General features: G+C 30.5%; 1 protein-coding gene across 1 annotated transcript in view; it reads left to right on the top strand.

The window, feature by feature from the left end:
* LOC118196179 (endoplasmic reticulum aminopeptidase 1-like) overlaps positions 1-26,069 on the top strand; it is a 75,688-nt gene that overhangs the window by 6,366 nt on the left and 43,253 nt on the right. The window contains exons 2-10 of the mRNA XM_035367593.2: positions 1,552-2,182; positions 4,090-4,363; positions 10,011-10,131; positions 14,270-14,424; positions 16,032-16,145; positions 18,464-18,598; positions 22,938-23,069; positions 24,702-24,957; positions 25,206-25,333. Coding sequence (XP_035223484.1) covers positions 1,552-2,182; positions 4,090-4,363; positions 10,011-10,131; positions 14,270-14,424; positions 16,032-16,145; positions 18,464-18,598; positions 22,938-23,069; positions 24,702-24,957; positions 25,206-25,333 — 1,946 coding nt within the window. The remainder of the gene's footprint in view (positions 1-1,551; positions 2,183-4,089; positions 4,364-10,010; positions 10,132-14,269; positions 14,425-16,031; positions 16,146-18,463; positions 18,599-22,937; positions 23,070-24,701; positions 24,958-25,205; positions 25,334-26,069) is intronic.

The raw sequence follows: 26,069 nt of genomic DNA, 5'->3' as shown, positions 1-26,069 counted from the left end.
TAACATAAAATTACAGAAAGCGCGATTCTACTTTTTTTTCAAACAAAATTAAAGAACGCGTTTCCAAAAAGAAATTGCAATCTTCTTCGAAGTGCATAATTACTTATTAAAAGCAACTGTGCAGTTTATTATGAGGTTTATTAAATAACACAGATCTCCACAGAGATGCTAACTGAGACAGATATGTGAAGAAACTAATTTCAGCATCATTTGAAGTGTATTCGATTTCCTCAAAATATCCAAGATAAAAAAAAAAATGCATCTTATCAATTTCCAAGACAAATTTTATTTGGGGAAGCAATTCGTCTTATCAACACCTTTGAACAATGTACGTTCTAGTAACCGCAGTGGTACAATAAATGGATTTAGTGCGCACTTTTCCAAATGTTTTGTTTTCATCGGCGATTGTATAATCTTCGAATCATAAATTAAAACATAACAGTGAATGTATAGTTAATCCCGCTTTGTATGCCTGTGTGTTATAAAAGATAGTACATCTGATTAGTGATTCGAAGATCCTTGGCTCGAATTTCAAAGAAGGAATAATCAATTTTTCACTTTTTTTCATGCTTTGAAAATCCTAATGTTACTACAAAGAAATCGTAATAGTGAATGATTTACAGACGTAATGCGATAATAATTTTTAACCGATTTAAAGAAATTAAAAATTTTTATTCCAATGAATGAAAAAACTTTAAAATTATTTTCTCAGCTTTTGGTTGTAGGGTTCATCACCAAATGCCGACTAACTTCTAAGTGAGAACTGTAAGAGTAGTAACTGCACAGGAGAAGGGTTAGTACCCCTTTATTAACTCTTTAAAATTTACAATCCGTCAACTCGACGCGAACACACTACGCCTTTCTTGGGCGGTAACTGAAATCACAGAACTAAACTAAAAATTCGAAGATATGCACAAGTAGTAGAACTAAGCTACAGGGCTTAGGTATTCCTGCTTCTTACGCCCGCGTCGAAACTAGTCGCAGCAAGTAAATGCAATTAAGCCACGCGAACCAGCAATAACTCTGGGAGTACAAGCTCACTCAACGGAGGTAACGACAATAGCCTAACTCTCTCTAACTTTCCTACTGAACCTCGTTTTTAAACTCTTTCTTCGTAAGATAGATTTTGCATTCCTTTACGCGCGTTACCAAAATATTCTGGCATTGACAATTAGGGAAATGAAGGCTTATAGGAAAGCTTAAAATTAAAATTTAATTTTTTAGTTAAAAATAAATATAAATCTCCACATGGTTATCGTTACATTTTTCAACGGTGTAACAATAATCCTTGTAAATAAAGAACTTTTAAAAATTTGATTCAATTTGCATTTATTATTTAAATGAATATATAATTGCTTACAAAATTCTTATTCTAAAGGAAACACATAAAGTACATTCTATTATTGAACTTTCGATTAATGATATCAACGATAATTCTTACTATTATTACACGAATACTGTATATATTTTTATATCTTAATTATTTTTTTTATTGCTTAGCTATATATCTTGCATTAAAAACGATTTTACCAAATGTTTATCTAATTCTAGGCAAAAATGAAGGAAGACATGTTTCGTATATTCCTAATACTACTGTGAAAACTGGAAGAATAATATGCTCAAAGCAAGAAGTCCCTATTATATTAGCCGTTTTATTTTTTATCACCACATTAACATCTTTCGCTGCACCAGTTGCAGGTTGCTCTGCAAAATTTGATCTAACAGAATATGAATGCAGTGCTCGAGACTTACTTGCAAAAGAACGTGCAGAAGGAGAACCCAAAGCTAAAACTGGAGAACTATTTCCATGGAATAATATATTCCTGCCTTCTTTTATACTACCACTGCACTATGAATTATTTATGTTTCCTAACTTAAAAACATTTGAAAATGTTGGAAGTGTGAATATAACTTTTCAAGTTACAGAACCAACAAATTTTATTGTTTTGCACTCAAAAGAACTTAATTTGTCACGCATTTCAGTCTTTGAAAATGATATAAGGGAAATACCTGTTCTTCAGCATCTAGAATATCCAAAATATGAGCAGTTGTATATAAAGATCGATGGAAATTTCCTGCCAAACTTGAAATATAAACTTTGGATTGAGTTTCAAAAAGAACTGGAAGAAAATATGGAGGGGTTTTACTTAAGTTCCTATACGACATCAGATGGCCAAAAAAGGTATGGTATATTTATTTATTTAAGAAATTAAAACATTTTATAAAAATGTATACCATATTTATTCTAGTATTTCTTCCCTTCTCTCATTTTCCTATACCACTATCAACTTTTGACTTCATCTCGTTTTGGCTTCCTTCTTGAATTTACAATTCTTCTTTCATTCTTAGACTATTTCGAAGATTATTACTGATTTACTAACAGTACGTTTCTTCAGTTTTAAATTAGGAAAGCTGTGAAGGAAATTCATTTGCATTTTAAACCAAACATTAAGTAGTCCCACAGTGGCCGGGTAGTAAGAGACTCCTAAATACTAGTAGCACGACCCAAATTCGAATCCAGACAAAAGAACTTGCTGTATGGTTGATTTTTGTACTTTTGTTCCCGTGTGTGACATGCATACGAGACAACCTGCCTCAGAAAGTCCTCCAATAATACATATATATATAAACAGGATGCCCACTAAAGTTGTTCGGCAGTTAAACCACCAACCGTTTAACTGCCGAACAACGGCTGCAGATATAGTCATAAAAGTGGTGTCCAGGTATATAGTAAAATGGCTATGCGCTACTACATGAGATAACTTTCAGAGCTTTTTTTTGTTGGTGGAAAACAGCGCAGTTAGCGTCCCTATCTCGAAAACGATGTGAGATGGGAAGAAAAAGTGAATTACAAAATTGTAGAGCATCGTCGATTTTGTACGAAAAGACACCTCGTGGACATGTAACAGGGAAGTAAAAAGAATAGAATTACGGACTCGATACAATATCGTAATCTTTAAACTTAGTTTATAGTTGAGCAATTTCTTTTATTTCACAAAAGTAGCACAGGAGAATTTAGCAAATTATGTTAAATTCCTGGATATATTTTGCACTAAATATGTTTTTTTTTTAATTTTATGCCAAAAAATTAATTTATGTTTAATATTTCTGTTTAATTTTAAAGTGATGAAAGTGTTTATTTTACCTTTGTCTTTGGCTCAATTAAAATGGAGGTCTGTAAATAATCACCAATCTTTAAACATACATTCTCCATAGGCATTACCGGGCTCATATCAGCTGTATTATCTATTTAACTGTACGGAATTTAGATACCAACTCATAGAAGAAGTAGTGTGAATAGTGCTATAGTGTACTAAGATAGTAGTATGATTTCTGTAGAATAGCATACTAAGATTTGCAAAAGACTTACGCGCAACCATCACCTTGAACAATCAGGAAAGAACAAAATTGTAATTGCTTCACATGAACGTAATAAAATTGCTACGGCTCATGCTCATGTAGGAGGACATATGACCAAAATGTTATATTACGTACAACATCAGTTAATGCATAAGAAGAAAATAATTCCGAAAATACTTCATATAAAAAATTTATATTTAAATGAAAAACAGTATTTTATAAGAATATTCAGAAAGCTTTCTCTCCAGTCAATTACGTAGTATGATTTTCGTAATTAATGTGCAGCATCATATTTAAGTGCGCGCAGAAAAGTTTAATCTTAATTATTTTATTCTTATTTATTTTAGTAAATTTATTTCCTCATCTTTAAATTATAGAATTATGCCCAAGACAAAAAAAAGGTCTGTCTCGTTATTGCAGTTTCAGTTATAAGTGCTTTCTTTCTGCTTTTATGCCATCAGAGGTCAAGTGGTTAAGTGGTTTTTGATTTTTCTATCCATTGGTAATGCGAATTAGTTCGAGGAAGTCCTCTATAAAGTATTCCTTTCCTCTGACAGATTAGTCCAGCTCGTGCTCTGGCATAGTTAACTAAATAAACTAACATTGCATTTTCGTACATAACTCAAACTTTTTTATTCAGAGTTCTGATGTTTAATGTGTAAAAACATTTGTTTTTTATTATGCCTTTGTTGAGTTTTCATTTACTTTATAAATTGTGCCTTTTTGTAGGTATCTTGCAACAACAAATTTTGAACCTACTGCAGCACGAACAGCTTTTCCTTGTTTCGATGAACCTGCTATGAAAGCTACTTTTCAACTCGTGATAGTGCATGATAAAAATTATAAAGCTTATTTTAATTCTGAAGCCTTGCAAACTGCTCCATATTCTGAAGAATTTTCTATCACATCTTTTCTCAAAACCGTTAAAATGAGCACGTATTTGGTTGCTTTTATGGTTTGCGATTTTAAAGAACGTGAAATTACAAACGTTGATGGTGTTAAGGTAAGTATTTGAAATGCTTTCTGTTTTATTTTCCTAATAAATCTAAACTTGATTGCTTTCCTTGTGGTCTGACCTTTTAATGCATGAATTATTCAACTATAAAATTCGAAACCGTTGAAGCTTCCCAGTTGGAAGTACCCACTCTAAAGAGTTTCAGTTTCGTTATCTAATGCCTATGTTACCGTGAAAGACCGAAATTGGAGAATGCCGACTTTCACCGGGGAATATCAACATTCACCAAATACGTCGGTGAAAGATCGAATATTTCTTTACATTCTTGTACATTCGGACCCTCACCGGTGTATATCGACAATCACAGATATGCTGTGGTGTAGGTCGAAAAGAGAGGAGTATATGTACACGCTGCCATTCCAAAAGAAAGTGTTCCACAAATAAATGCCGTTATAAAAGCAAGGACCTCTTGTGCATTTCAAAGTGTCATAATAGTTTAAGTTGTTGCAATAAATAAGGTTCGAATCACATAATTTGGTAAGTTTATAACTTCTATTATTTCCCTTTCTCATTTTGAATGTACTGTGTTTTAAGTTCTTATATTCTTAAGTTCTTATTCTGAGTCTCAAGTGCGTTTTTTCGCGAAGGAATTGCGGAGAAGGAAATATAATATTCTTATATGTTCAACATTCACCATTAGTACATGGTGAACGTCGGCATTCACCGGCGTAAGTCAGAAATAAGAGTATTTGGAAAATATTTCGGACATACACCAATCGACTATGTGAATGTTAACATTCATCGGTGAAAGTCGACATTCTCCAGATTTCGGTGTTTCACCGTAACACCTATATATATTAGCTTATCAAAAAACTTAAAGAAGTTTGATTTTGCCATGAACATACTTATTAACAAATAAGCAGCGATGTTTTGCATAACGTATTGTATTTGATTTATTCATATTTATTCTTGAGGACAAATTACCGTATTTGCGAGCGAATAACAAGCACCAGGCTATAAGACGCACCCCTTTTTATTATGCACATTTTTGAAGGATAAAACTGTATTGCTGGTCATTATAATGAATTTACAGTATTTTAAGTATAAAGTAATGCAAATAATACAATGCAATACTTTCTTCAAATACTCAATCTATCTGGGGGAAGAACACTTTTTAATCTTTCTCATTAAAACCCAGACACTCATCTCCAGAGCTAAATGAAAAGTCGTCACTTGAATCCTCTTCTAAATCAGCATCTGAGTCCTTATACAACAAATTGTTCTCTGTACCATCCAGTGTGATCGTCGATGTCAGCGCATGCGCATTCACTGAACGCAATTGTAATATTCCCACACTCTGCAAGGAAACAAGAAAAAAATCGCATGACTCCAAATAGAGGATATTTCCAGAAATGAAGTTAATCAAAACTGAGTATCGACGTATAAGACACACCCCATTTTTCAGACCTATTTGCAAAGAAAGAAAAGTGTGTCTTATAAGCCGGTAAATACGGTTAATCCTTTTGGTAGTTCTCTGGGTACCCAGTTAAGTTACCAGTCATTTTTGCTAAAATCTCCTTGCGGATTTTCTGTTATAGTTAAAGTGCAAGATATTTTTTATTGCAGTAGGCTTATAAGCTCATGGTTCTTTAGGCCTATAAAGTGGATAATAGCGCAAATTTTAGCTCGTTTTAATTGTGAATTCATGATTTAAAGGGTTTTAACTTTAAACTTTTACAGATTATTAATTTTTTAGTCCAAAGGGGCTTTGTCCCTGAAGGACTAGTGTTTTCGTTTTGCGTTGAAAACTTTAAAACGCTGCATCACTTTTCAAATCGTTGCCACCAAATACTATCGCCCTGTATTATATTTAAAGAAATTAAATAATGAAGAATCTGCATAAATGTATGTATGTTTCTCGCATTGTAATAAAATAACATTACCTAAAGCCATCCAGTTTTGAATGACGTAATCCTCCTACGAATATGGGCATGTGGAAGACCAAATTTGAAATTTGGAATTTGTTTTATGATCGATTTCATAATTTGTAAACCTTAAACGAATGTTTGATTAACAAACTCAGCGGTTTAAAAGCGAGCAATGGCAACACTCTACACAGGGGCCGAGGACCTTTTTATCTCTAGCGCGCGGAACTGTGTATCGGAAATTCTAAAGATATGCTCTTTTTAAAACTATTTTGCGATATTGCTCTTGAACTGAATTTTCTGGTTTAAGTTCAAAGGACGTGATATTTAATAAATAAAGATAACAAACGAAACGTTAAAAAAACGCCTCTTTGGACGTAGTTTAAAATCTGAAACCTTTCAGATTTTTTCCCCCTTCTGTAATTTTTTCATCCATACATAGACCTCACACGTTATGAGAGAGGTCTGAAACTCGCCCCCGAATATATTTGAATTATGCATTTGTAGCAAATGCGGTTTATATGATTTTAGAGATGTCAAGATAAGTACTAAGCCTATTTGCGCTATTATTCTTATAGGGTAAAACGATAAAATGAATAGATTGGAGCTTTGTCTTTGTCACTTTATATTTGTACGCGGGCTATTGACTAGGGTAATATGTCAGAATTTCTCACATTCTTATAGTAAATTTAGTTTGCCAGCTTACAGCTGGTAGTGCTTCAATTTTCTGAAATTTCCGATTTTCCGGTTAAGGTTAAATGTAAGATGTTTAGTAGTTAATTCAACAGATTTTAATTACCTGAAATATAATTCAAAAGTTTATATCTACTTGTTAATCGGTTTGAATTACGTGGTATAGCCTATGGAATATTCTTACAGATTAACTTTAAACTTCACATTGTTGAGTCTGTTAGGTTTTTCTGAAGCAGGAGACATGAAAAATGAGCAGTGCCCTCGCCGGGATTCGAACCTGGACCTCTCGAATACGCGCCGAGTGTGTTAACCGTTACACTACGAAGGCATGTCGGAAGGAAAATTCCTTTTTAAAGGGCAATTGGGGATTAGGGAATCCAATCGCCAGATTCTGGTGGTGAAGAATCATCATCCACCATCTTTAGGGCCCACTGTGAAAGTCATCAGATTTTTTGAAGCAGGAAACTGAAGAAATCAGCTATGTCCTCGCCAGGACTTGAACCTGGACCTCTAGAATACGCGTCGAGTGTGCTACCGTTACACCACGATGACATGCCGAAAGAAGGGAGGAAATATCTTCTAAGATGAAAAAATATATATATATATATATCTGACTTTTTACCTTTGATAAATATTATTATCACTATGGATGTAAGTTTTGATAAATATTCAGCATTTGAAATTTATTTTTTTTATTTATTTATTTTTGTTAAAAGTGTTAAATTTTGTTAAATGTACATATATTTGTTCACTGAATATTCTGCCGTAATATTTTACATTTAACTGCAGCATAATATTATGAAAAATGTGTTTGTATTCCTGAATACATTTACCTCCACTGTAATTTTTGAATGATCGAAATTAACTGCAAAATTTAATTTCTTTTTTAATGTGAATTCATTTTTTCCTTTATTTTTAAAAAACTTTTTATTTAATGTTTTGCTTTAAAACGTTCTGTACCTTTTATTGTTTTTGATGTTATATTATGAACAAATCTATTTTTATGCTAAAATGTTATATTCGTGTTATATAGATGTTTTCTGTGTTCAACGTATACTAATAATTTAATCTGCTTTTAAAACTAGTTTAACTTTAGTCTATTTTATAAAATCAATGTAAATTCTGTGGTAGAGATACGTACTTGATATGAATCTTTGAAGATTGGAGGTTTTCAAAAGTTTGGTTTTACTCTCAAAACTTAGCTTGGCATTCCATTCTCACTTTGCTTTGTTGAACAGATGTTTGCTCCTTACTTTATATAAGTGGATTACAGAAATTATAATTTACATAAACTAATTGTTTTGCTTTTGAATTTTATGAATTGCTTACCTGTTTAGGAAACCTAATAATTATATATTTATATATGTATATGTAAGAAAAATAAAGAATATGTAAAAGATTAAATTAGCAGCTTAAATTAATTTCCCTTCTCCATTCTAAAAATAGTAACCTCTATTTGCACTGCGTCATTTAGAGAAAAATCTATGTCATATTATTCTTACGTAATTCTGATGATGTAAATGAAACTAAAACTCAAATAACCAATAGTAATTTTACAGCAATATTTAACTGTTCAATCAAAATGCCTTGAGAACCAAAACTAACTGAGTTTGACTTAAGATTTCATCCTGAATATTACGCACTTGCTTTCTACGTTTTGCTTTAGCTCAGCTGTAGTCTGTCTGCTCCTTCTTTTTTTCTAAAAAATCTATCAAAAATGTAAGTCTTTTGGAACAGTCACATTTAATGTGCCGACTTGTGTGTAGCCGCAACATGCTGCTGAAAATAAAACTGAAGATTTAATCTGCCTTCGCCTCTAATTTCCTAGTCATTATCAAAATTTCTCCTCCTGCTCTTCCGTTACTTCTGACTTTGTTTTTATTACGTATATATATGTGGGGGGTGAGTGTGTAATGTTAGCACAAGGAGGGGAAGCACTGATATAAGAACACTGAGATGTAGATGCGTACAAATGCTGATTGCAAAGAAACTTGATCCTGAGAACGTCCATCCATTTTGAAAAAAAAAAAAAAAAAAAGAGTCGAGCCGGATAAAATTCCTTATTTATTTAAATTCACATTTGTGCCCTCAATTCACTTGGCACTATACTCGTGCCTATTAGAGAACATTTACATTTTTGATAACTGTCACGATAGGAAGCGAGAACTGCGATTGCAGAAGCATCTTAACATGAAGAAAGCATAAGCAAAAAGGGAAAGAGTGTTGCAGTAGTAATGCAGAGGAACAAAGGAGGGAGTCAAAAGGCTTTGGTTTACAATTACTTTGATTGGGCACGAGATATCTGCATTAAGGGTACGTAAGATCAAATGATTAATTTGAATGACTCAGTTTAGACTTATTTCGCTATTTTTAGACAGAGAGATGAAGTCACCAAATTAAGTGAAAAATAAAAGAGGTTATAGCCAATTAAATTTAGAAGTTCACTTATATATTTTTTTATCTTGCATATATATATATATATATATATATATATCGCAATTAGAGATAAGACATTTGAAAGTAGAAGACACTATGCTCCGTTTCCAGCTATAATATGCTTTAATACCAAGTAAACTATTTGAAAAAAATAAATAAATAAAAATAAAAATCTGAAAATTTTCAGACTTTAAATTACGTTCAAAGCAGCATTACTTCAAAAATAATAGTTGGTGGCAACAGTTCGAAAAGTGAAACGGACATTCAGAGTCATTCGAGACAAAGTTCCTTTGGACAAAAAATTTTCAAATTTGGCATAAAACTGAATTTAACATGTTGAAACATTCCTTTCGTGAACATTTTACCCATGATCCAGTTCCACATCTCAATTTCAATTCAAGAAAGCATTCTTTATAAGTCAGTATATTGCCAGCTGAAGAAGTTATACAGATGTTAAGTGGCATAGAACTGTAAAGAAAACTTATCGATTTCTGATTAAGGCGCACTTTTGTATAATTAACTGCCAATGAGAAAATCATATGAACATTTAATCAGAAAATTCACATCAAAATTAATTTTTGTTGATTGTTTTTAAAGTATGTAATCTTTTTTGAAACATAAATATCAGTTTACTCTTTCAGGTTAGAGTGTTAATTCCAGCTGAACAATACGAGCAGTCTGAATTTGCGCTAGAGATAGCTGCTGATGTTCTTCATTTTTGCAAGACATTTTTCAATATCCCCTATCCTTTATCTAAATTGGGTAATCTCTTTTGTTTGATAAATTTCAAAGAGTTTGTATTTTCATAACATTTTAAATAAGCAAACTAACATTGCGAGAGGCTTTGAATTGAGGATTGGGGGGCGTAACTGTGTGTCAGAATATTTTCTTTGATATCTAATAGCTTTATTATATTAATACTACTTTAAAAGTGAAAGCATAATAATAAATATAGATTATAGCAACTTACGAAATTTTAATTTAAACATTGCAAAATTCAGCTTTAGCTTGGTAGAGATTTAAAAAGCACGATGCGTTCCAAGAAACAAGACGATGCTGTATATTAATGCATCTTATAATTAATTCATTGTAGTGTTATTTATATGTTACTGTAAATCATATAATTGAGAAGAATGTACAAGTAAAGTTAAATAGAAATTAAAGATAATTCATATTAATATTAATACTTAAATGTAAAAGCATTAGGAAATAAGACCTACCACACTTAACAAGCATTTCCTTTCTATATTTTTGATAGAATTTTCAAGACTATTTATTGATATATATTTTGAACAGAATTTTAATTAATATATATTTTTAATAGAACTTTCAATTTCTATCAAATTATCTTTAATAGTTATTTTTAATAGAATAATAAAATTTCTCAAGCAGAAATAAAATATGAATTAAATTCACTTTAAATCGATAATAATAACTTCTGAATTTAACTTGCTTAAAATATATCTAAAATATACTAATTATATTTAATATGTTTTAAAAATTCGTAAAATCATAAATTTGGGAATATTTCTGAAATTAACAATTTTTAAACTACTTTAGCTATAATATTCGTTTATAGCTAAAGTAGTTTAAAAATTGTTAATATGCTATAATATGCGTTTTTTGTGCTTTTCTAGACTGCTCTGTGAAACTTTTATTGTTTGGCGTTATTAATACCATTTTAGTTCTGTCATTCAATTTTTTTTCTCTCATGCTTTTTAACATTTCAAATCGTGCAGCTAAATATTATGTTACACCATCGTGTTTCGTTTTTATTTGTGTATATAAAAGTAGATTTTTAAGTAATCCCTTTTCATTAACGAAATGATGTTTGTAAATTTCAGGTCTTTGTATTAAAGGTTTCAAAGTATCAGTTTTCAAAGGAAAACTGATACTTTGAAATGTATCACAATTTTAAATTCGATACTTTGTTTCGATACTTTTTAAATTTTAAATTCGATACTTTGTTCACAATTTTAAATTCGATACTTTTTTCTTTCCTGTTACGTCCTGCATATTAAATTTCATACGGTCATCTTGTTTCCGGTAAGGCTCTATAAATCATATTTATCTGCAAATTCCATTTTCAATTACCATTGCTCCGTTAACTGGTAACTTTGCTGTGCGTTACTTATTAATACAAGTGCTCTTTAACACAAGCAAATATTACATTTTTTTAATCGAATTTTTTTGAAAATGTTCGTTCCATGACTGAGTACTGCCTTTCATTGTCTTCTGTTTGCAAATTAGGACCTTCAGAGTGGAAATTAGCACCTTCAGTTTTCTCGGTAAATCTGTTTATTTCCTATTATGAATGTTATCACATCGTTTCCAGAATAAAGGTTTATTATCACGCCTTTTGCAGCCCACTTGTATGTTCTTTAAGTTTTGATACACTTCCATCTTTACAGAGATATACAATAATGAAATTTGCTTTACTACGTGCAAAGCGTTCTAATTAAAAACACCGAGATTTTCATGAAAGTGACTTTGTTTAAAGGCAAATATATAGCAAATGGCTCCAAAGAACCTTTGTGCGATAAACTGCCCCTCTTCCTGGCGATTTGTTCTGAGTAGATATAATAGACAACTATCGTTAAGCAAAACGACTAGCTTCAAGCTGAAATGAATTTTTTCTTTTACTTAGGAAAAGTATGTGTAAGTAAATGTAGGCATAACTGCGTAGCATATAACTAAAGTTATTTCACATTATTTTCAATTTAATCATTTTGGGATCTGATAGATTGTGTATAATGTCAAATGAGTAATTATTTCTTACAATGCTTAAAACTAGTGATTAGTGTTCCATTTTGCAAATTAAAAAAAACAAAATTTTCAATAAAAAGTTATTTAAACGTTTACTGCTTTGGAATGCCCAATTTTGTTTTATTATCGGAGTAGCAGAAACTCAGAAAATAGCTAAAAACATATTTTAGTACATTATGTAAGACAAGGTATTGAATTTTAAAATTAAACAAATTAAGCCATAATGTTTACAATATTTATTCAAAGACCACAGAGCAGCATAATTTCTTCCATGATATGCACTAGATAGCCAAAAGTCACGGGACATTTTGGATTTCAGATATTTTGTAAATAGATATAAAAAAATATTTGACGAATTGCTCTGTAAACCTGTAAGTAACATACGTTTTACTTGCGGCATACAGATTGTTTTTTTCTTATGGCATATACATTATTTTTACATTCAATCAAATTTAACGAAACTTACAGAAAAACATAGCAACTTTTAAAAGACTTATTAAAATATAATTTAAAATGCAAGTTATTTATGAGTTATACAAAAACATTCTTTGGATTAGAAATATTTTTCATTTTTAATTTATTAAAAAAAAATGTTGCGAGCTAGATATAAGCCAATACTCAAGTTTTCTATTCTATAAGACTCTGAAAAATTGTTCTATAAGACTGTGTAATTTTATATAAGATTCTTTGAAAAAGATCTCCTCTTTGATAAAATCTGTATTGATCAAAACTTTTCACGGCATTCTGCATATCAGGGCTAGTCACTTAATCAGTTAACATCAGTTAACATAAAAACCTCATTTAAACTGATATTTCATTTTTCATTACGTACAGATTTAGATGTTGCCCTTTTTTAGTTTGTGCTTGAATCCTGAATTTTCAAAAAATATGACCTCAAACTAAAACTAAGTATCTCTCTCAGTTTTGCATTATGGATGACAAACTGTTTGTGTTGACTTTTTTGAATGAGCATAAACTGTTGCTAAATATGTGAACAATAATACCGTATAAGATTTTAATCTCGTAATTTTTATAAAAGTACTTTTGTACCTGTAATTATGTATTTACAAAGAGCGTCGACAAATAACTAAACTAAAGGTCATATATAGAATTTTGTCGGCACTATTTTTATGTATTAAAATTAACTTAATAAATTAGCAAATATTATTAAGTGTTTTATACTTTTATAAATTTCTGAAACTTGTTGCCATTTTTTTTGCTCATTTCAATCCATTAAAACAAGTTTTGCTAGTAAACGACAAGGCTAAAAACTACTTTCTCTCGGCTGAAAATCAGTCCTACTTTTTACTGTCTTATTCCCACGATTCATTAATAATCCGCTATGTTAATAACAATCAGATCGTATTCGGATTCTCATTTTTATGAAATTTCAAATAACTAATTCATTATTTCACAATTTTCATATTGGGTAGTTTAGTAGTAGTAGATTTTGTATTAGGTTATGCATAATATATTACAAACTTATTCAATACCTGGATCAAATAAGCGCACAGTGGTACCTCAGCATATGTCTGCTTTGGAATAAGTCAAAACCTGATGTACATCTGGCTAGGATATTATTTGATATATGATATGTGTCCGGAATAAGACCCAAATTCGACGAGTTACTACTGTGAGCACTACCCTTATTTAGAACTTTCGAAACAATGACAACTGTCCATGAGCGCCAGTATGCCTGTTGTAACTATTCAGTAAACAACTCGTACTATAACTCCTAATTTTCTCGTGATTTTGTGTTTTTTCGTGTAAACTGTTTGTAAATTTGTTAACAACGTGTTTTAAGAAAATTAATGAAAAGGGTGAAGCAACGAAGAATGTGATTAGGATCACCATGGAGACATAAATATTGATTGTTGAAAAGTATGATACTGTTCATGTAATTAAATGTCAGTCTCCAAGAACACTTAGACAGTTTTCCCTTTATTTTACTGCATTTTTATTGCACTATATTTGTAAAAACTTCGACAGCAAAACCACACCAATAATTTTTATGACCTTTTTAATGTAAGTGAAAAACTGATGCATATTTTTGTTCAAGCTTCTGTTTAATATTTGTTTCGTAAATGTCACAGATGCAAATTAGAATTAAACAGCTATGTTTAAATTAAAACAGATATGGCAGCTATTCCTGATTTTGCTGCTGGAGCCATGGAAAACTGGGGGCTTGCAACATTCCGCATGATAAATATTTTATACGATCCTTCAGAAACATCATCCGAAGGTCAAGAAAGAGTGGCTTCCGTTATTGCTCATGAAGTGTCTCATCAGGTTTGATTTTTAACTTTTGTTTTGATAAAAGTATTTTTATAATACATATATAGATATAGGTATATATCGCAGCTTTCCTTGACAATAGCGCATATTTCTTGCAGACAACAACATTCATTAAATTGAAAATCATTTATCATATTGGATCTTCCAGCATATGCCTCATTCATCAACACACCTGATGCTTGTACTGCTGTCAGGCACATTAAAGTTTTACTTCTCAGTAATTGATTATCAAAAACTGTTCCTTTAAGCATAACTGAAAGATATTTTAAAGCTATATGATTGTTAAAGATTTGTTTAAGCACTTTATTTTTCATGTATAAAATAGGCACTTACTTGAGTAACTAGATAATTTGCTTTCACTCATCTGCACCAGTTTACTTTTCCTACCTTTTCTTTTTTTTCGGGGGGGACAGGTTAGAGAGGATATGTATTTATAGTATATGTGTGTGTAATATTTTCAAGTAATAAAACAGTTAATGAAAATGTAATTATCTTAAATTCCTCATTCGGAGAAAGTATAAAAACCACAAGAGAACGGCTAAAGAGTTTCAGGCATATTGTCTTGAGACACGGAAGAGTCACAGAGAAATCGTTTGCGATGAAAGCATGTTTTAATGTTTCCCCAAAGAAGGGTATTAAATTATGTGGCTTCCGAAATATTCACCACGTTTAATAAAATATGAGGTTACATTACTGCTGTGCATCCAAATTATCATTATACATAGGCACCTCCTAAATATGTTTTTGTGTTTGTCAATTAAATGTAATGGACTCAGCATTTTTTTCATCAACTAGACTAAGTTATAATAGTCAGAAATTTGTGAGATAAGTGTGCATTTGAACTTGTCTTTCAGTATTATCGATTAAAATGACCATGTGCACTAAAAGAATAGAATGAAATTAAGTTTTTTTAATTAAGTGTATCAAATAAATTGGCTGCTTAATAGCACACTGAGTAATAATTTTTTATATTTGTTTATTTAGTATATTATTCTCTTTTTATTAAATTAATTTTGATTTAGTTTTTGATGTAATAGTTTAATTTAATGAAACTTTTATAAATTAAGTGAATTTATTTATTGTTAGTTTATTTATTCTGAAAAGTTGGAACTAGAAGTGAAAAAAGTATCGAAGCCAAGCTAAAGATCGTGAATTCTGAATCATTTTTACTTTCTACGTTTTTTCTTGTTTAAACGTTCTTGGTTTAAGGAAAACTGCTGTAAAATCTTAGTTGAAAACTTTAAAATGTACCTTTGACTAATGTCTTTAAAATATTTAAGATCTTTCAGTTTCTTCCCTTTGCCTTCTTCTGCTGATGTTTTTAAGTTTAAAAAATGTTATAATCTCTATTACGCTTAATTTTAAAATTATTTTGTAGACTTTCATGCGAAACTATATTCGTAATAATGAAACCGAATAACAGTTAATAACAGTGAATAATCACATGGATTTAAACGAGTAAAAAGTCTAAGAATAAAAGGTGCCTAGTGTTTTCACAAACTGGCTGCAGTAATTAAATTGATTCCCATTCCGGCTGTTTTTAAAATTATATTTCATAAAAAAGCATTTAGAATACGTTAAAAAAATGGTGCTTTTTTCAGTGGTTTGGAAATCTTGTGACTATGAAATGGTGGAGTGATTTATGGCTGAATGAAGGTTTTGCAAGTTTTATGGAATCTCTTATTGTAGACATTATTAAACCAGATTGGAAAAAGGTATATATGTATTTTTTATGTTTTTGAAATGTAACTGACTCCTTTAATTTGAACAAAGTGACTTAAGAAACAGATTATCATACATCATTCACGCTATTCATAAAAAGATGTTTGTTTCAAGAACTGCTATATGCGAGAAATATAAATTTTATTAGAAGTGTCATCGGAGATTAAGAAAAGATTATGTTACTAGTAATATTAAATAGTGTTTTCTGACTTACAACTCAAAATTACATATATTTGTCACATAATTTTTTATTTATAATCATTATATACCTCTTAAAGTAGAATCTCAATAAACGAAATTGAGAGAAGCAACAAATATGCTCTAATAATCGGAGATTTTAGTTAGCGAGAGCGAATCCCCCCCCTCAAAAAATATCTTGTATATGTATTGGATAGGCTGGAAGGTAACGTCATATTAAAATGACAGATAAAAGACTGCCAGTAATCAAAAACATTTTTTACCTTAACCAACTACATAATCGCTATTATTATTAACAATTATTCTCCAACTTTGAACCTAATGTTCAATATCCTTTTAATGAGAAAAAGACGTAAAACTGTTTTGACCTGATAAATATTTCAAAATAATGCATCCCGCAAAAAATGCTCTAGCGAATTAATTTCGAACTGATCAGATTACTCTTAAAGGCAATGTCTGGTGAATATGAGAGATGGGACAAAATTAAATTCCTCCAAGTTTAAGTCTCTCATTTATATCACTTATCCCACATGTGGTTATATTCTGTCATGGTGAAAAATCTCTCTTATTAATTAGAACCAGGATTGCTTATTGTACGAGATATGAAAAGCTTAACTTATAAGGTATACTCCCACTTCCCTAGCGTGCCTTCGTGGTGTAACGGTAGCACGCTGGGCCGGTATTCCAGAGGTCCGTGGTTCGATTTCCAGCTTGAGATATGCAAAGATATGAAGTAACTGAATGCATCAGGACATTATTCAGCTTCACTAATCTTCCAGAAAGACGGGCATTCGTGAAATCGAAATTTCCTACTGGAATTTGAAAAATACGCTTGGACTAGCGATCATTTTATTTACGATTTGAATATGTATTCAAATATTTCTAGTGGTCGTTATTATGTAGTTAACTTACGAAATTCCTAAAGCATGCTATGATGAAAGTGGCATTCTTGTTAAAGAACATCAGCAAAGGGAAATAGATGTGAAATTTTGCAGCAGAAGACCTCATTCCTCTGTTGTACGTATGATTATTTCAATTTGCCAAAGTACAACTACTTAGTAAAACAATCTCGAAATTATATCACATTCAAACGAGACTACTTCATGGTTCAATTCAGTATGTATAATGTTGATTTCAGTCACCCGTGGTTTACGATGGCCTACAGAATGGAATAAAAGTAGAGAAACAAATGGTTTGTACGCTTTAAAAAACTTGGTACAAAACAACAGTTTAAACTGTAGAGTTTTATGTTTATTAATCAGCTATCCGAATATTTTGCCTTTATTTTCGCACCCACGATTAATCAATGTATTTAAGCTCAGAGTTCTTGATTGCGACAGAAAACGCTTACAACTAGTGCAGACCGTTTCACAATTGTTTTCCCTCATATTCTGAATTATTTGAATCGGCTTTAACTTTGCTAACTGTAAATGCCAGGACGAATTTGAGGTCCCGAGTCAAAGCTTACAGATGAGCGTTACTTTATAATTTAATATTTGAATTTTACTTTAATATTTCTTCTGTTTTTCTGCAAGCTTTTTTCTGTTAGTACACAGGTTGTGTTGTCGTCAAGCTTAAAAATTAAATAAAAAGATTTGATATAAACCTTTTTTCGAGTTGAAGTTAATTTATTTCGAAGTTTGAGATTAAACGATAAGTCATCTGATTGTCTTCACGTGTCCAGGATTTAATATTCAAAGTAGTCTGCATCCGTGCAAATGCACAGTACAGTTTTTTCTGCATAGAAAGCCTCTGAATTATGTCTGATATTTCTCCTCTAACGAGTATGTTTGTTAGCGCTACCTTCTCGAATTGATATTTTATAAACAACTAAAAATTTGCCTCCGTTCAGGACCATAGTGTGGTGGGAAAAATGAGAAAATATTTAAACTAAAGTAGATCTGAAAGCAAAATTTAATGCCACAGAAGGCTTATCAAAACTGGGGTTAACATGATATTGCCATCCCTCATTTGCTTTATTATAATGAATAATTCAATTTAATCCAATCTCTATCAGTCTATTATATGAAATCCGACTAAACCGCGTCATGTATGTTATTATGAATATAAATGTAATTTTCAGTTGTTTTCCACCTGTTTTTCTTCTTTGTAGATGGATGCATTTGTTGCCACAACTGTTCAAGACGCTCTCTCTATGGATGGTCTACAGACTTCTCACCCAATAGTAACTAATGCTATTGATCCCCTTGAAATCGATGCAACATTTGATGTCATATCTTATAAAAAGGTGTGTAATTATCAAGTTTATATTCTAAAATGTATAGATTTTTATAACACTTTCTTTTAAAATATATAACAGATATAACGCATAAACAAGATTATGAAAAATGAAGTGTTTGTTTATTTATTACTTTCTTATACGAAGTAAAGGAAGAATCGTAATCGCGAAGATTTTCGGGAATCATATTTCAACGAAAATATCCATTTTGACCGCTCTCGAATCCATTTGAACAATGCTTAGGGATGGTAGCTGTACGTACTGACAGAATAAATTACTCTTTTTTCCAAAATGGTTAAAACAGATTAAAAATGGATTCAGAATAGATATTTTTGTGACGTTTGTACGCACATATACATGTATGTATCTCAAATTAACTCAAAAGCGAGTAGTAGTAGAACGTTGAAATTTTGTATATCAGACTGCTATAACATTTAATTATGCATTTCCACTTTTTGTTGCTATTAGCCGCCCAAAACGTCTAGTAATATATATTCTTACATGTTGGTCATTGTGCAATTTTTGCTTTAAAATTTATTGAACTATGCTGTTCTTAAGTTCCGGTTAAGATTTTATGCCTTTAGTTAATCTGCATGCAGTAGTTTTAGATTTATCAACAGTTTTAAGTTTTTTAGGTGCTAGGCCTAACAAGGCCGCCATTTGTTTAAATTTGAAACTTTTAGTAGAGAAGTGAATGAAGTCAGCTGGTGCATCAACTTCAGTGTCTTTTTGCCCTGTGGGACCAGAAGTTAACATTCAATTTTGAGCACAGAAAATTTTGTCTAACTGCACGCTGGCCGAATGGCTTGTTTTGGCATATAAACTCTTAATTTTAATTGTAAAAATTTTTTTTATGTACTGTTTTTATTTGTATTTGATGCTTGAAGGTTTTCTGTATTCTACAATTTTTAATGATGGTTTAAGTTTTCATGTATAGCAAAGTCAGAACTTAATTAATTGAATGAGAAATATATCTCTAATGAAATTTGGAGGAAATAAGTTTAAATGAAATGCAGCAAAAAATTGTGTATAATTTTTATGGGCCTTACAAAGAAGTCATGTGGTGCCCGCATCAGGTATTACTTTCATTAAAGAGAAGGTATATACAGAAGTAGTATACAGTAACAACTGTAAGTGAGAGATTTTGAAATAAATGTGGATTAGGACAACTGAATTTTATTTCACATTTTAGACATGTATGTGAATCAAAGAATGAATGTTTTTAATTCCCTTATGTTACTTTAGTTCCTTTTTGGCAAAATAAAACATCCTGTTAGAGTCAGGTACATTTAAAATGTCAAAATATCCCAAATATATAAAACATTTTATGGAAGGTCAGTATCTTTATAAATAGCAGGTTGTACGTATGTAAAATTTTATATTCATATTCCTTTTGTATACTACCTTTCTTTTTATAATAATAAATCGTCATCGGTAAAAAAACTGAATTTTTGAGAGCATTATTATGAATTCACAAATCCCTGCTTTTAACATACATGTTTTTCTAAACTAGAAGTATAATATATAATTAAAATGCCATATTTTTAAAATAATGGAATTCTATTATATTTTTTACTATCATTTATTTTTGACGGCCCCAAAACGGATACTTTTTAACATAAAATTAGAGGTTGTTCTAAAATATTTATGCAAGAAGCTTAGAAGTTAGTCATTTTATTCTCACGTAGAATTAGTATAAAATGGCTAACTAATGACTAGCTTAAACCTATTACAAAATTTCTTTAAATTCTAAACAATGGTTTCAAAGAAATCACATACGCAAGCTGGTAAATTACAGTTTTGAGAAATCTTAATATAAAGATATAATTACCTCCAAATGCTGTAAAAACACGTTATGTTTTTAATAATATTAATGAATAAATATATCTATAACTATAAGTTTGTAATTATAAATAATTATACGTTGAAACAGTATTTCATACATAATCATCATAAGTTTAACTGAGATAGTGAAAAGTAGCAAATTTAAATTTTTGAATGATTCCAAATTTAAATATAGCTCTGAATTTTCTTATGTCAGAAGATACACTGGCTTCCTAATTTATATAGTTATCGTGTTTACACAATTAATTAAAATTTCTTGAAATTCTAATCCGCCAGTTCAGAGAAATCATGTACGAAAGCGGAAAATCTCATTTTTATTAAATCTTAATTGAAAAATGAAATTGCCTTGGAATTTTGTAAGCATATTACTTTCTTAAAATTAGTAAATGTACAAACAGATAAATAAATAAGTTAACTTTTCTATCGTGCGTAACTATGTATCTTTATAATGTTGATTACAGAAGCATTTTATACATAGTTCAGGGGATGTAACAGAAAAATTTTTTCTGAAATGCAATTGTAAACAAATAATTTCGCTCTTTAAAAGACATAACAGAACTATTTTTTCCATGACCGATATTCGCTATAGAATGAGTATTTGCACAGAGTTTGTTTTAAAATATTTTTAAGAAATCTTTTTTTACAAAAGCATAAAAACTTTGTCAATTTTTGGTCGATATAAAGGTGCCAAACCTCTTAAGACTCCTTTTCATTTGAACGACAAATAAATTACCTTTGCACTTATGCTCAAACTTAATTTAACTTAATGCCTTAAATTAAAACTTTACATAAATTAGTTATGACTTTTTATAAAATTTTAGTTTCTTTCTCAAGGTCTTCAAAAAACATTTATAATGCAGTTAGGTTCCAAATTCCCTAATGCTTATTTATCATGCTCCATTTATTACAAAGCATAACAGTTTATATATTTAGCAATGAACTGTTATGTAAATTTTAATTTCATAATATATATAATTTTAATAGACATGTATATCATTTCAGCATACAGTCAATAACTTTATCAACATGCCAAAAAATAAACCTATACATGTTGAATACTTTAAAATACTTACTTATATATATATGTCAGTTGGAAATGCTTTTTTTTTACACCATCCTCTTGACTCAAAAATCTGATCTTTCTTGAAACTATTTCTTGAAACATCTACTTTAATTTATTTTGTAATATATATGCCCTCCAAAAGTTAAAAACACAGCATGTTTTTTTCTGTCTAATTTGATAATGAAGCAACATGAAAACAAGAAATTTAGAGAACATGTTTACTAAATAGTTTTTTAATGAATGCGGCATAGAGTGTGTCTAAAGCTCGACACAAACAGGAATTACAGCAAAAAAATTGCTCTCTTGGCAGAGAAATCTAATCTACGAGAAACAGTACATCAAATACACGTTTTGAGGAAAAATGTAGCGGTAACATTACAAAAATTGGTTCTAATAAGGAATGTGTCCATTCTAGCTGCAATACATTGGTGGCAGCGACGTTGGTGGCATGCTATCAATTAAGTCAGTGAAATAGGAAGCAACAACTGAGTAATCCTTGTTCAGGCTCACCTAACGACCTTGGAGGAGGACTTAGAGCAACAAACTGTTTCCCAAAGATTCTTTTTCGGATTAAGATCTGAGGATTGAGCTGACCATTCCATCCGCTCCATACCGTGACTCTCAAGATATTCTTCAGCAACCCGAACTCGGTGCGGTCGCGTATTGTAGTCCATCAGAAAAAATCCAGGACCAATAGCAGCAGTATGTGGGCCAACATATTGATCAAGGATATCGTCTCGATATCTCACACTGTTCAAAGTTTCTCCATGGAAAACATGCAGGTCAGTCTGACCACCGAGAAAGAGTCCAGCCCAAACCATTATTCCACCATTTCTGTAACTGTGTCTTTCCACAATGTGGGGTTGTTTGTATCTGGTACGTTGTTCCCTGCAGATCAGCTGACGACCTGAACCCCTCTCCATTGTAAACCTGCACTCTCTAATATTCACAGACAGGCTTACCTTTTTTTTTTTTTTTTTTTTAGTAGTTTATTTACTTTGTTTCAGGTAAACCATTTGATTTTTCAACACATATTTGCTTTATTTATTAAGGTTCGATTAGGTAATTTCGTTTTTTTCATTCTTATAAAATTGTATAGATCGTAATAATCGTTCAATGACTATATGCATGTGTAACTTATTTAAATAGAAAAACTACTTTTTTCTTGGTCTACTCAAAGAAATTTGCTCAATCATTTATCAAGAATGTTAAAGAACATAAAGAAACGAGCTTACTATTAAACAAATTGGCACGTAAGTGATACTAGGTTGACCTACTGAAGAATTTAATTAGAATATTCACACGGTTCCAGTTATAAATAATATTTTTTTCTTTAATACTTGTATGTTATATTTGAATAACGAAGCTTTAATTAGTTTCCTACTTTTCTTTTTGTTGACTGCTGGAATTATAAGTAAGAATAATTCTTCTTATATGTAGGGTGCTTCTTTACTAAGCATGTTAGCAAATTTCCTTGGCATGGATACCCTAAAAAATGGACTGTCAAATTATTTGAATAAATATCGTTTCCAAAATGCTCGTACTGAAGATCTGTGGAATGCATTTAGTGAGGTAAGCTTTTTGTTTTGAACTGGAATATTTCATGTGTAAACTTTACTACAAGTTTTTCCTGTTACGGTTAGCAATTATGTAGATGAAGATATTTTTTAATTAAATGTTGTAATAGTTTTTCCATTCTCTAATTTTTATATAAATATTGAATTATTTTTATTTTTTGCAGAGCATTTTCTATTATTTGCTCTTTGTGACTTGTTCTTTTTGTAATGATGAAAAGTCAAATTTTTAAAGTATGAAAGATTAAATAATATACAGTATACTATATATATATATATATATATATATATATATATAATTAATACGTGTATTAACAAAATCAGAGAAATTTTCTAGCATATTCTGATCGGCAAATTGGTAAACAAATTCATCCGCAAATTGTAAAAAGATAATAAAACAAGGGGAAAAAAATTTCTTTAAATTAAAAACAAATTTCTATGGAAATTTAAAACTAGAATTTAAAACAAAAACAAAAGAGTGATTTTTAATATACGTGCAAAAACTAAATTCAAACAAATCAAATGGAACATTCAAAAGGAAAATTTTCTCGGAACATCATCTTCGGGGGATTTGGTATCTTCGACAAATGCAAACGAAAATTAGCCTGTTTCTGAGATAATATATGCACAACTAAGAAATTCATTCTGCAGTTAATTTTAGGAAAAAAATTAAGTTAATATTAATTAAAATTGTGCAACTTTCAACCCAACTCCGACAGGCCATAGTTTTAACGGCATTAAATGAAGAGTAAGTTATAAAATGGAAGTAAAGTTATAATTAGAAGAAAAATTAGCCTATGAAGAACAATTTTTAATGTGGTGGAATGTTTGAAGTCTAAAACTTTTAAAAGGGAAAATGCAATGAAATGGAGCTTCATGAAAATCAAAATTTCTATCTGATAATGTAAATAAATACTAAAATACTTTTTAATGAGGCATAAATCTTATAAATTAACAAGTTAAAATTTTTTTATAGATTTAATAATTATTAACTGGTTATTAAATAGCATCAGAATAACGGAAAAATAATTGAAACCTAATATGTTTATCCTGTGTGCTTATACTGTTAATAACATTTATGTATATAACAATTATGATTTTATATTAATGTTAAAGTATTTGATTTTAGAGAAAATAAAACTAAAGAAAGGTTTAGAACCAAATTTAATAAATAAATTCTTCTTTTATTAAATAAATATTTATTAAAAAAATTGGTTTTTTAAAGTAACTTTAAAGTAACGTATTTAATATTCTAGCCAATTATTTCATAAGCAAGCTGTTCAGACAATATTTATATACACATCAAACACACGAATATAATGTTACCATAAAAAACATTCTTAAGCTATATTTATCCATGAAATTTAAAGATGAAATTCTTATAAATTTCAAATTACAGTTTTTCTAGTGTTGTAGTCGACAAATCTTTCTGTTAATTTTTTTAATTTACTAAGTAATTAATTTAATAAAAATGTATTTACTGCTTTGTAGCAATTCTTAAAATTATAATATACCTATGCGTGTTATGAAATTTTAAGAAGTGTAAAAAATATCGAACTTAATCAAAGTTTAAAAGGATTTAATAATAAATATTATTCTTATCTTTTGAATTTTTGACTTTAAATTTCAGGCTGAATCATCACATATAAATGTGACGCAAGTTATGGATACATGGACACGGCAAAAAGGTTATCCTCTAATTACAGTTACTCTTGAGCACCCTACAGTGAAAGTCAAACAAGAAAGATTTCTTATGACAGCTAAATCTAAGGATGTCCAAGCTTCAGATGACGTGTCCCCATACGGTTACAAGTGGCGTGTTCCAGTTACATACGTCACTGATCTCACAAATACGCAAAACACTTATTGGTTAAATGAGCCTGAGGGTATGAAATATTTTTAACAAATATTCTTTAAAATTTATCAATAGTTATAATTGATAGTGATTTTCATTGTTATTGATCATTATATATTTTATTTTTAAAAAGGTAAAATTTGTGTACTCGTTCCAGTTTATTTGTGTTTAAATATTTACTTACGTAGTTGATAATTTATTTTACTTCATAATTTCAAATTATGTGAAAGCGTTGAATTTTATAAATTTTAAGTTCTAAAATTAAATAAATTTCTTTAGGCGAATTTGTTTTACCTGCTGAAACAAAATGGTTGAAAGTAAATGCAAAACAAGGTGGTTTTTATAGAGTTATGTATGATCATGGCTTATGGAAAACTCTGACTGAATTACTCCAGTCTAACCATAAGGTAAAATATTGTTTATGCACTTCTTCTACTGTGTAAAATGTATATGTATGCATATATATTAAACACGTTTATTTATATATAAAGAGATAGGTTGATAAATATGGTCATTCACTAAGCGTAACATCCTTATTTGTAAATATCATAAACCAGAAGTTGAAATGTTTATGTAATATGTAATAAAATATGTCAAAAAATATGATTATAAAAGCAAGAGTAAAAAAATTATAAATGCGAGAATTGAGCAATGAAAATGCTACACCAAGGAAGAGTGGCCAAAAAGTGATGAAACATTTGACAAACATAGAGAGACACGTCTAGGTAGAGAATCAATGAGACTACGGATGTCCTTATTACCTGTCAACCATTTCCCACAGTTCGTCTTCTAAACAGGCAATGGCAGGATTTGCAAATGGCGTCCAATCACATCCCAAATGTGTTCGATTGGGGAGAGATCAGTAGAGAACTGTGGCTAAGGAAGCATCTGTACACCTTTCAGAGCACACTGGTTGATGCGAGTAGTGTGTGGTAGGGCGTTATCCAGCTGATAAAGGGCATTGGGCACTCCCTGAAGGTGGAAGAGTGTCCCCGGCCGCAGCACATCATCCACGTACCGTTGGGGCGTAATAGTGCCCTGAATATGAACTACAGGTGACCCGGAGCAATTGCGTTCCAAACCATGATGCCGCGCCGCGCACGGTGGGGCGTTTTACAATTGCTGCAGGATTGGACCTGTCTT

This window comes from Stegodyphus dumicola, chromosome 12, assembly GCF_044657685.1.
Source record: "Stegodyphus dumicola isolate Sdum_Otavi_A_Nest chromosome 12, ASM4465768v1".
NCBI classification, from domain to species: Eukaryota; Metazoa; Arthropoda; class Arachnida; order Araneae; family Eresidae; genus Stegodyphus; species Stegodyphus dumicola.
Note: the sequence above shows the minus strand (reverse complement) of the source record. Positions and strands in the feature narration are given on the sequence as shown.